The sequence below is a fragment of the Morus notabilis genome, unplaced genomic scaffold (genome assembly GCF_000414095.1).
Source record: "Morus notabilis unplaced genomic scaffold, ASM41409v2 Scaffold156, whole genome shotgun sequence".
NCBI classification, from domain to species: Eukaryota; Viridiplantae; Streptophyta; class Magnoliopsida; order Rosales; family Moraceae; genus Morus; species Morus notabilis.
In genome coordinates, this window is record NW_010361538.1 from 690345 (window position 1) to 702728 (window position 12384).

Below are 12384 nucleotides of genomic sequence, written 5' to 3' on the forward strand. Positions count from 1 at the left end.
TTCTTCAAAATTTAAAAAATTCAAAAGATATTTGAAGGTGCCCACACACCGTTGACTCAGAAAATAAAATGGCGTTAAAGATGGAAAATGAACTGGAATTGTGATGTGTCAAATAGATAACAAATATTTTAAGGATAAAACTATTTTGTCACCTATCGAAACATGTTGTTAATACTCATTACTTTTAATAATATTAAAATATTAAACTAACGCTTTTAAAAAATGACTTTTAAATACCTTGAGGCTTTTCTTTTGGAAGTAAAATGTCCGTTTCTATCATTCTAATTAATTTGTTTAAAATCAAGCTTTACGAGACGTATTAAAAATATAAAAAAACCATAAAATAGAAAAATAAAAAATAAATTCGGATTTTATCATCTTCCACCTCCTATTTGTAAGCATCAATAAAAATAAATTTGGTAATTTATACATTCACTCTTGAACTGGTTGGGTTTTTGTCAACTTACCTTTTAAACCTTTAATTCTTGCACATTGCTCAGTTAACTTGCAAAATCTTGCAATTTGCCAAATTTTAACAACTTTGGTATGATTTTTTCAAGGGATTGAAAGTTAAGGAATTGAGAAATTTGTATTATAATTTGAATTGAAATGTTGTAATTATTTCTTGATTTTTTTCATCACCAATTTTCCACAATCATCATCAAGAGGCATCATATTTCAACAATTTTACAAGTTAGGAGGAAAATTGTCAAAATTAAAAATTCATAGCACAACCAACACAACAACTTTCTTCAAGTTAGAGAGCGATTGTACAAAATACTTAATATATATGTATGATGGTGTAGACCTGGGTTTTTACAATCAATATAAAAAATAATTGATTAGAAAAGAATATCATAGAAAGATGAACTAGGGTCGTTGATGACCGTTAGAATCTTCATTCTGTTAGCTAAGCTAGAGAGAGTAAAAATCGCATGATACACAATTAATGAATAGAATAAATGCATAAAATAATTATTCAACATCAAAATTTATAGTGATTCACTCTCAGTAGAGAGTTACATCTCTAAAATTGCAAGTCAATAAGGTGGGTACACACCTTCTAAAATGTCTGGATTTTCTATTATAAAGGTCTGATGGGATGGTTATTAAGGCTGTCACCACCGTACTTCTTATTAAGGGAAGGACTATGAGTGCTGAGTATCTCGACAGGTGACCATGGAGTAGTCAGATAGGTGACTGGTGAGAGGGTAGCACTCAAACGGATGACCATTGGGTAAACGAAATGGTAATTGTTGATCGATGCAAGCGACAAGTGACTAGTGAGTAGCGATAGCGAAAAGTGGCTATTCCCAGTGAATGGTTACGATTAGTAGGTGAAATCGAGCACTAACAAATGGTTATTTTGACCATAAGATCTATAATAGTTGTAATAAATTAGGCAGTTAAAAACAAATAATTTGTGATAATTAATCATATTATATTCTTATCACGCTTTATTATTGAATTTTTATATTTGATTAAGACAGGCAATTTGAGTAACGATACAAAGACACAACTCGAAATCCGCACAAAGTTGGCGGGTTTTAGTTTACTATAAATGGGTTTGGATCATAATCAGGTTGACACGATTAATACGATTAATAAATGAGTTGAGTTATGGTTGACTTCCTAACACGAAGTGACACGAATTGACATGATTAACTATATGTGTCATTTACAATCTAATGATATGTGATATAACATGAAAGTTTATATGGCATATTAAATACAAATAATGTGAATTTTAATATTTGTAGGTAAAATTCATTTATTATTCTTAAATAAAAAGATAAATTGACCAATAAACATATTAAACCTGTCTTGACCGTGTTAAATAAGTTATTTTTATATTAGTTATTTATTCAATATATTAATTTAAACGGGTTGACACGATTAATAAATAGGTCGTATTTGAGTTGACATTTTTTACATGTTTAATAAACATGTCGCGTTTGGTTTGATGTTTTTTGACACGATTAATAAACGGATTGACACAAACACGACCCACTAACACGAATTACCACCCTTATATTTGACAAGTAAAACCACTAGTGAAACGTATTTATTATATATATGTGTGTGTGCAGGAGCTTCCCGACAATCCTATTATTAGTGTCAATTTCTGATTATTGGATGTGGTCAAAATTACTTTAGATTGATAAAGTATGTAGAATAGACAGTTCCTGTCCTGATACCTAATATGACAGCTAAAAATAGAGTAGTTCATTTTTTCTGGTCATATAGCTCTCACACACATTGGCCTCGTTCGTTTCGCTGATTCAAGTTTAGAATTCGAGTTTTGCTACAGTAAAAAGCTCTCACAAATAATCACATCTAACTTTTTTGCTACAGTAAAAAACTATCACATACAATCACATCTCAACTCGAATTCTAAACTCGAATTAGCGAAATGAACGAGGCCATAATTCCTCTCTCAATTTAAGGGGTAAAATGGTCATTCAACCTATTAAGGGCAAAATAGTCATTGCACATACCAGGGGCAAAATGGTCATTTCGAGAAGACCCGTTAAAGAAATGACCCATGAGCTGCGTGTAACCTAATTCAAATGTTCGTTCTTCTGAAATCATCAGAACCCTAATTCCTGCTTCGGGTGTTTCCCCCTGAAACCCGTTCTCTGATTTCTCATGCGTAATAGCAAGTAAGCTCTTCATCTTTTTTCTGTTTCGTCGTAATCAAAATTTCATGGGTTTTCATTAGTTAATTTTCTCTTTTACCTTTTCCCAAATTGCAAATCTCTCTTCCTCGAAGAACCCTTTAACACATCCCACCATTATATGGGTTCATTTTCCTTATAGCTTAAAAAACTCTTATTTTTTCCCCTTTAATTTTAAAAAGAAATGTTTAATTTCTCTTTTTGTTTACGGTTGACCCTCTTTAATGGGTTTGGGTTAGTTTTGTAAGTTCAACAATGGTGTTGCATTTCTCTTGTACTAAGGGCTTACTTGTTAACAATTCTTAAAATTAGCCTTAGGCAAGCTATTTTAGTGGTGCCCGTGAAGTTGCTTCTTTTTTGGTGTTGGCGGAAACATTTGGATTTAGTAACTTTTTATAAGTTCCTTATATATTGTAACGTTTTAGTAACATGCTATTGCGTTATGTAACTGTGAATTTAAGTCCATATATAAAAAAACAATGGAAGGTTTTTCTTGATTTGTTTTTATATAGGACAATCTCATGCAATTGTGCTTTTTTTTTTTTTTTTTTAAATTAGGTCTAAAATGGATGAATGATTTGCAGGGTTGTGCTATGTAGGGTTTGTGGGGATTTCTAGCATGCTTTTGGAGGCTTCAATTTTTAAGTTGTCCCTGTCATAATAGAGGAAGCATACGATGTTGTAATGTAGTCTTTGGTTTGCTTATTTATTGAAGCAATTTGACTTTGGTTCTCCTAATTAGTGATGGACTGTAATAAGGAAGAGGCCTTGAGGGCCAAGGCAATTGCTGAGAAGAAGATGCAAAGCAAGGACTTTGTGGGGGCTCGTAAAATAGCGTTGAAGGCCCAACAACTCTACTCTGATGTTGAGAATATTTCTCAGATGCTCATGGTCTGTGACGTTCATTGCTCCGCGGAGAAGAAACTATTTGGGGGTGAGATGGATTGGTATGGAATTCTTCAACTTGAGATGTCAGCGGATGAGGCAACAATTAAGAAGCAGTATAGAAGGTTTGCGCTCCAACTTCATCCTGATAAAAACAAGTTTGCTGGTGCGGAAGGTGCTTTTAAGCTGATTGGAGAAGCTCAGAGAATACTTTTGGACAACGAAAAACGTAAGTTGCATGATTTTAGACGTGGGGGTGGGGTCCGACCTTCTATGCAATATCGTCCCCAAGCTAATGCCAATTGGACCTCGAATGTGGCTCGTAACACCAGCAGAAGCAACCCTTCAGGTGTGAATTCCCAAAATCAGCAGTCACGACAGCCAGCTCAGCCAGGATACGCTGGTTCCCAACCAACCTTTTGGACTGCCTGCCCCTTTTGTTCGGTGAGGTACCAGTACTACAGAGAAGTTATCAATAGATCTCTACGCTGTCAAAGTTGTAGTAGGCCCTTTGTAGCATATGATGTGGAGGCACCAACAACAGCGGACTTTACTAGACCAGTATTTCCCAACCAGATGAACAATGCTCAGAATGTTGAAGCACAATCCCAGAAAAATTTTGGAACTGGGAATCTCCGAGCAGAACCGGTTCAAAATGCTGGCAAGAATGTAGGCCGTTCATCTACTGCTGGTACAGGAAAGGTGAATCAAACGAGAGAAAAGAAGCGAGCTCGAGATCAGTGTGAACTCTCCGGCTCTGAAATCTCCGATGAGATTAGCTCTGATTCTGATTCTGAAGAAGACATAGAGATTGATGAGAATGGTGATCTTCAGGGTGGACGGACCTCTGGTTATTCCGGAGAGCAAAGTGTTCGCAGGTCTTCTCGCCATAAGCAAAAGGTCTCATATACAGAAAAGTTTAGTGATGATGAGGATGATGACAACTTTGAGAAGAACCCTGTAGAAAAGGCAAAGAGGAAGAGATCATCCTTTTCCACTGGCGAGGAGAATGGAAAAGCATCTAAAGAAGAGTCTGCTAAGATGAAAAATCAGTCTTATTTTTCTGCTAACAACAAAGAAGATGAGAAAGAGGTTAAACAGAAAGAAGCTGATGAAGAATGCCTACAAAATGGGGAAAAGAATACGGATTCAAGCTCTGAGGATGCTCTGGATTCATTATTCAGCTATCCCGATCCAGATTTCAACGACTTTGACAAGGATAGGAAAGCAGGGCTTTTTGAAGCAGGGCAGATATGGGCGGCTTATGATGATTTGAATGCCATGCCCAGATTCTATGCTAGGATCAAGAAGGTATTATCTCCTGGATTCAAGGTGCAAATGACCTGGTTAGAGCCGGACCCGGATGATGAGAATGAGATCAAATGGCAATCTGGGGAGTTGCCATTTTCTTGTGGCAAGTTCAAGTGTGGCAAAACAGAAAAAACAGATAATCTTCCTATGTTCTCTCATCGAATTGCTTGCGAGAAAGGCATCGATAGAGATACTTTCTTGATATATCCAAGATTCGGGGAGACCTGGGCTCTATTCAAGGACTGGGATATTAAATGGAATCGCGATCCAGCTGCATATCGAGTGAAGGAGTGTGAATATGAATTTGTTGAAATCTTGTCAAATTACACTAAGGGTGTTGGAATACACGTTGCTTTGTTGAGAAAGGTGAAAGGGTTCGTGAGTCTTTTCTGTCGGACAGAGGAGGTCGGTAGGAAGACATTTATAGTTCCACCAGGTGAGTTATTGAGGTTCTCCCACATGATTCCGTCCTATAAAATGAAAGGCAATGAAAGAGAAGGAGTGGCAACAGGATCTTTAGAACTTGATCCTGCTTCTTTGCCAATTAAGCTTCTTTCTTCTTCAGTGTTCGATCCTGAATCAAAACCCGACATGAAGAGGAGCCATTCACAGCCTCAGCAGAACAGTTATGGCGTTCATTCAGCTTTGACCCCAGAACCAATGGAAGTTCCCGAACCTATATTTTACAACTTTGATGCTGATAAAGCAAAAGAAAAGTTTCAAGTTGGCCAGATCTGGGCATTATACAGCGACGAAGATGGCATGCCAAAATACTACGGTCAGATAAAGAAAATTGATGTTTCCCCAGTTTTTGGATTGCATGTTTCATGGCTGGGCTCTTGCTACCCATCAGAGAACTTTATTGGCTGGTCCAATGGCAAGATGCCAATTGGTTGTGGTAAGTTTAAGCTTAAAAAGAGCGAGTATCAGTCGTATGATAGCAGCGATTCTTTTTCACATCTGGTAAGAGCAGAGCCTGCAGGTAGAAAGAATGAATATAACATCCTTCCTAGGACAGGTGAAGTTTGGGCATTGTATAGGAATTGGAGTGCTGACGTCAAAGATTCTGACTTGAAAAACTGTGAATATGACATAGTGGAGGTCCTCGTGGCAAATGATTTACAAACAGACGCGTTGGTTTTATGTCGTGTGGACGGGTTTAACTCTGTTTTTAAGCCTCAAGTGCAAGAAGGATCGACCATCGGCAAGAGTATTCCCCACACTGAGCTTCTCAAGTTCTCTCACCAGATTCCTGCTTTCCGTCTGTCAGAAGAGAGAGGTGGCAAGCTTCGAGGCTGCTGGGAACTCGATCCTGCTGCCATGCCGGTTCAGAGATCTTAGCAGGACTGAATAACTTATTTGATCCAATGCCTCTCTAGAATAGTAGTGTGGAAAATGGGGATGATTTGGACTACTTGGACTTTGGTGCATCGCAACCCGCAAAAAGTGCATACTGCATATCTCGTCTTGAATCCTTGATAGAAAGCTTTCTGTAGTTTAGAGTTTCTCTCTCTCTCCCTCTCTCTCTCTCTGTTTTTTTTTTTTTTTTTGGGCTGCATTTTGGACTATTTTTATAGAACAAAGTTGTTTCATTGTGTCCAAGGTCCAGCTGCATTCTGGAGATAAAAAGGATCTTGCAGGTTCTGTATTGCAGTCACAGTTTCTTACTGTGTTAGTTTGTGGAGTTGAAACCTACTAATTGGCTGTAATTTTGGCCAGCAAATTCTTGGTGGATCAGAGGATGTTTATACCCATGGATATCTTCAAATGCATTGCGCTCTCTCTCTCACACACACAAATCTATTATTTGCAGTGATGGTCCTTTGGTTTATTCAAGCTTTTTGAATACCCACTAGGGAATCGCATGATGTTTGTACACTAACTGCAATGCTCAGGATGTAGAACCCTTTTTTTTTTGGGGGGGTTCTTTTTTTTGTTTTTTAAGCCATTTTCCCCAAAAAAAAAAAAAAAACCCTCAAAAGGCCATAGTAATTGAAGCTAAAACCAGAAGTGGGCATGCAAGCCATGTCAATAGAACACACCAAATTGTTATCTCCGCACCAACTGGTGAAAAAAAATAAATAAATAAATAAAGAGTACGAAGAAGAAAAGAAAAAGGCCTAGTCAATAGAACGTATTCAAAATGAATATAGGGAGTAAAAGCAAGACATATTTATACTATTTTTTAACATTTTTTTAGTAGAAAGACGTATTCTATTTTAATCTATACTAACCTATTAAGTATGCATTTAGATTAAAATAGAATACGTCTTTTATAAGTCAGTCTTATCAATAGTGTTAATTTATTACCGTTAGATCATATTAAAATCATATCATATTAAAAGTATACATAACATATAATTTTTAATACAAATTTAATAGTTAAAATTTAAGAATTACCGATAGTTTTAGTCCTACTAGAAAAACTCTTTTTAATCTATACTAGCTTGTTAAGTCTACATTTACAGGCTCTCTTCAATTTCTCCATTCGTTTTATATCACATGAATTTAGCTTTAACTAAAGGAAACTCCACTCAAAAGTCAGTATGAAGAATTAAAAAATATATATATATATGATATATCAAAGGAAAAATATAACGTTCATAAAAAAAATAAAAATAAAAAAGAGTTTCGAACGATTCAAAAAAAATTTAGGTTAATATAAAAGTTTCGAAACGATATCGCAAATGGGCATTTGGTCTAGTGGTATGATTCTCGCTTTGGGTGCGAGAGGTCCCGAGTTCGATTCTCGGAATGCCCCTTCCTCACATCTTATGTTTTTATCCTCTCTTTTTTTAGGTAATCCCAATTTAATCTTTTTCCAAATTTAATTTTTACGTCACTAAAATTAACAAAAATAAATTCCATCAAAACAATTTAACCAAAAAAAAAAAAAAAGAGTGACGCTATATAAGGGATTTTCCCTCCAAAAAAAGGTCTGGCCCTAACTGGTCTGTCTGGTAGTTTCCTTTTTCTTCGCATGATTCCAATTTTCTCTCTTTCTTGTAATCCTTCACTCCTGGAGATTTCTTTGATCTTGCTTTGTTGAGATTTCTCTTTCACTCATGTGGATTTGTTCTCGCTTCGGAATGTGTGCAGAAATGGTCTCTCTCGGCGACGACAATGGCGGTAACAACGACCCGATTAAACCAGATTCTCCTTTCGTTACGTCCGATCAGCCTTTCGATACCTCCGATGGCGAGACTCAGCTCTTCGACAGCCAGAGTTGGAGCCCGGAATATATCGGTAATCAAGTTGTGGCTTTTGTGTTAAACTCTCGTTTTTTAGCCTCAATTTTACAGTAGAGAACTAATTTTGGTGGAATTTGAAAATCCAGTTCTTCAGATAAAAATTCATATATGAGGTAGTTTAATTGTTATTATTTTTTAAGCCTCTTTTGCCAACTCAATTTACTGTAAATTCGTTTTTAGCCTCAATTCTGTAAAGAACCAATTTTGGTGGAATTTGAAACTCCAGTTCTTGAGATAAATATTCATATATGAGGAATTTTAGTTGTTCGGCTTTTTTTTTTTTTTTTTTTTTTTTTTTTTTTTTTTTTTTTTTTTTTCTCTTTTGTGAACTCAATTTTCTCTAAAATCGTTTTTTAAGCCTCAATTTCCTGTAAAGAACAAATTTTGGTGGAATCGGAAAAGCCGGTTCTTGAGATAAATATTTGTTGGCGGTTGATCATATATGAGGTAGTTTAGTTGTTAGGATTTTTTTTCTTTTTTTTTTTTATAAAAAATTTTAACCTCTTTTGTGAGCTCGTAGGTTGTAAAATTACAAAAACAAAAAAAAAGTTGTTATTTTACGATTTGATTTGAGACTTGAAAAAAATGTTTGATTAGGTGGAGGAATGGAGGAAGTTGGGCACGGGGATGACTTGTTGCAAAGTACCATGCTTCTTGATGATACTGAGATGGTTGAAGATGCATTTGAAACCCAAATGGTAGATCTCGCGGGTGAAACCCAAGTCACAGATTTCGGAGGAGAAACCCAAGAGGCGGATATTTGCGGCGAAACTCAAGTATTAGATGATGATAATTGCTTTGAGCATATGGAAACCCAGTTATTAGATGACTATGGAAATGAAGATGTTAGTGACAGTGACGGTGAAGGGAGTGACGCCACTGAAGTTTTGGGTGATAAAGATGACCTAACTGATGATTTCTTAGTAGGAGAAGGTGAATGTCATTCAGTGGACAAGAAGAAGGGTCAATTTTTTCTTGTTTGCAACAACGACTTGAAGTTGATCGAGCAACCCAATGGTGCAAGTCATCAGCAGAACAATGGAGGTTGGTCTTTTGTAAACCACATGAAGAAGTTATAATTTAAGTATCTAGTATTGTAGAGATGGTTTAACTAATTTTCTAAAGGTCAAGTATTCTTGATTGGAGAATTGTATTTTGTATTATCTAGCACTCTATACATGCAATAGCTAGAATAGGAAACGTTTTATACTCTTGATATATTGTTTATATTATATATTGGTTTGATTAGTAGGAATTTCTTAAGTCTGGCAAAAAGAAAAGGTAGGACTTTTGAAAGAGACATCATTTGCTAGCTTTGGCATCTGTGTTTGGTTTAGATAGTCTTATATATTCAACCCGAATTTTAATTGCCACAAATTACTTTTGCATTAAAAGAAAGCTACTAGTTTTAAATGCATTTAGACTTTTTTCTATTTCAGGGTTTCATGTTCCTATTGCAACACCCGTGCCTCAATCTTTTGTCACTGCAAAATCTGGTGCATGCTCTTCTACTTCCTAACTGGGGAATCTGTTTCGTAATCTGATATTTTATAAATATTCTTTGGCGTATCTTGATTGTGGATTAGCCATTGGAAAGCGTGGTTTAGCATGATTTGCAATTTGATAGATTGATTATATTGATGTTCTTACTGGTTAATGAATTGTCTCTGTATCTGTTCATTCTAAGTTGTTTGCCTTATTCCAATAGGAGTGTTTACGGTTAAATTGACATGCTCACATCTCTTAATTATTAACACTCATCATGCTATATGATGATTCAGGTAAAAGCGTGCAGTACCAACTTGTAATACTAATTTTTCTTTTCCAAATCACATCTTTTTACTTTTAGCAAGAGTTAAAGTTGTAATAGATTTTAGCTCTCCCTTTATGTCATATATTGCTATGGTGAAGGCCAGATACATTAGCATATACGTTCACATCCACCTTTGTTATCTGGGAAGTTGAGATTTCATGTTTGGTCAGTTTAATGAGTGCATTTTCTGATTAAGAGTGCATTTGAGAGAATTCATTAGTCTCCCTGTCATTTCAGGATCTGGGACAATGAGATTTACCTCAGTTCGTGCAGCATCTTTGCGAGCTTCTGGATTAGCAGCTCGCAATATGGCTTTGAAGGAAACCAAAAGTGCATCTTCATCCATTCCAACTAATAATCTGGCCTCAGAAAAAACTGATGTTAGTGTTACTGATAATGCAGTATCTGCAATGGAACCTGGGAAGGAAGGTGATCAAGAGCGAGATCTTGGGAGATACAATGGAATAGTAAATAGCTCAAAGGATGAGAACATGGCCAGAGGTGGCAATTTGACGGCGAGAAAACTTTTTACTGAGGACTTAGACATTGAAACAGAGGAACTTCCTCGAGATACAAATGGAGGTGAAGAATTGGTGAAGTTGCGTACTTATGATCTGGCAGGGTTAAGCTATGTTGATTCTCAAGAACCTGGAGAGCTATCACAAGCTAATGCACTTGACTTTGTGGATAGGTTTATTAAAGAGAATGTGGCTGAGTTCGACAAAGAAATAGTGCGTGGAAGTACTGCAGGAAATTCAAAATGTGTTTCAAGTATAAAAGGGCCACAAAAGTTGGCAAAGAAGGCTAATGAGCAAAGTATGATTGGAGAACTAGGCATTTATGATTGGGATGATAGCCATGAAGATGAAGGAGGGGGTGACATTTTTCACAGAAGAAAGGAAGACTTCTTTGGTGGTGGAAGCCTTGGAAGGAGACCCTTGAAGACTGGAGTTAATGGACTGCACGAGCTGAAGGATGGTAAAAAACAGGTAAATGGGAATGATAAGAGGATGGACATATTTAATTCTGATACAAAATTGTTGTTGCGCAATCGCGAAGTTGACAAAAAAGTTAATGAACCTGAAATGAAGTTTAGAAGGAATCTCATCAATGAATTGGACAAACAGTTGGAAAAAAATCCTACCAAGGCAGATGTTCCAGAAATGCTAGATGTAGGATTTGATACTCAGATGGCTGCTGAAGCTATGGAAGCCTTATTTTATGGTGAGGACGCTGCCAACTGTGATGTTAATGATGCTTGTCATGGTGTCAAAAAGAATTCTAGTTCTCTTGAAGGTCCAAAACAGCCATCATCAAGAAAAAGATCATGCCTTAATGTTGTAGGGAATGCTTCGGGTCAGTCCATGAAAACTAGGAGGGTCGGTGCCATCTCAAATAATGTATCTTCAGTTTCTTCTGAGAAACAGTCTAAGAATGTAAGAAAGCAGAAAGAAGTGGTCTTGGTTACAATGAAATCCGAGAATTTCAGGAAATGGTCTCAGGAGAATATTAAGAAAAGAAAAGCAGGATCTTTAGAAAGAGGAATCAATTACGTGGATGATTGCACTGCAACATTAAGTGGAGGTTCTTCACTTAACAAACAGCATACGCAGGAGAAGATTGGTAGTTTGGAACCCATTGCCCATCGAACTAGACGGTCAGTGAGGAATACAAATATAGGCATTCGGGCTTCTGCAAGGTTGTCTTCAAAAGATGCGCAATTAAATAAAACTAAAAATACCAAACCAAAATTAGATGAGAGATTTGAGAAGATGGAAGCTTTTACTGATAGGAGCAAGAATGATGCATTAAGTTGTCCTAGAAGGAAAAGATCTTGTAGAAATTTGTCATGTCAGATTAACAAGTCTGATAACATAAATGATCGATCTGAGCCATCTGCTACGCCAGAAGCTGGACGGACTAGCAGTGAAGACAAAAGGTCATGCGGGAAAACTGGGTTATCTATAGATGGTCAACATGTTCTGTCTTCTGTTGACCTGGATTTGGAAGGAAAATTGCCACAGAAAAGATTAGAGAGGGTGGGTTTTGGGAATGCTCAAAGTGTGCAAACAAGTGCGAGGTTGGATGAATCGCCCAGAGAGAAACTTAGACCATTTGATTCATCATGTACTACTCCATTTAACTGTAAAGTACCAGTTAGTGAGGTATCACCCGTTTGTATGGGTGATGAATATTTCAATCAATCACGTCGGAGAAGTCTCTCAAAGTTTCTTGTGAGAGAAATCAAATTTAGCATCAGTGGGCCTCAATCTACAAGTCCACCAAAAGACTTGCGGAAAAGGAGGGAAATTACTGATGTTCGAGTCTTGTACAGTAACCACTTGGACGAAGATGTAATTAAGCGGCAAAAGAAGGTAATTTTATCATTTATCTCATTTTAGCCATGCACTCACCAAAAAGAGAATATATATATATATATATATAT

At 36.5% G+C, this 12384-nt stretch overlaps 3 protein-coding genes and 1 non-coding gene across 4 annotated transcripts in view; all 4 read left to right on the top strand.

The window, feature by feature from the left end:
• Positions 1-2586: 2586 nt before the first annotated feature.
• LOC21406325 lies at positions 2587-6215 on the top strand. The gene is made up of 2 exons (XM_010100016.2): positions 2587-2663; positions 3278-6215. Exon 2 carries the CDS (start codon positions 3423-3425, stop codon positions 6213-6215), a length of 2793 nt encoding a protein of 930 aa, XP_010098318.1. The 5' UTR covers positions 2587-2663; positions 3278-3422.
• Positions 6216-7563: 1348 nt separating this feature from the next.
• On the top strand, positions 7564-7635 carry TRNAP-UGG. The gene has a single exon. It is a non-coding gene; the product is annotated as a tRNA-Pro (tRNA).
• Positions 7636-7826: 191 nt separating this feature from the next.
• On the top strand, positions 7827-9644 carry LOC21406326. Its single transcript, XM_024166899.1, has 4 exons — positions 7827-7834; positions 7974-8120; positions 8723-9169; positions 9565-9644. The coding sequence occupies exons 2-4, from the start codon at positions 7976-7978 to the stop codon at positions 9642-9644; spliced, it is 672 nt and encodes a 223-aa protein (XP_024022667.1). The 5' UTR covers positions 7827-7834; positions 7974-7975.
• A 544-nt stretch (positions 9645-10188) lies between these two features.
• Positions 10189-12384, top strand: part of LOC21406327 — a 3839-nt gene continuing 1643 nt past the window's right edge. Inside the window, exon 1 of the mRNA XM_024166845.1 lies at positions 10189-12313. Within this exon, the coding sequence (XP_024022613.1) occupies positions 10247-12313 (2067 nt within the window). The 5' untranslated portion in view covers positions 10189-10246. The remainder of the gene's footprint in view (positions 12314-12384) is intronic.

What these genes read in the sequence shown, in the direction of transcription:
- LOC21406325 (XM_010100016.2), top strand. Translation starts at nt 3,423, where the DNA reads ATGGACTGTAATAAGGAAGAGGCCTTGAGGGCCAAGGCAATTGCTGAG.
- LOC21406326 (XM_024166899.1), top strand. Translation starts at nt 7,976, where the DNA reads ATGGTCTCTCTCGGCGACGACAATGGCGGTAACAACGACCCGATTAAA. An exon ending in TTGGAGCCCGGAATATATCG is followed by an intron (nt 8,121 to 8,722) that starts GTAATCAAGTTG and finishes ATGTTTGATTAG; the next exon opens with GTGGAGGAATGGAGGAAGTT. An exon ending in TCATCAGCAGAACAATGGAG is followed by an intron (nt 9,170 to 9,564) that starts GTTGGTCTTTTG and finishes TTTCTATTTCAG; the next exon opens with GGTTTCATGTTCCTATTGCA.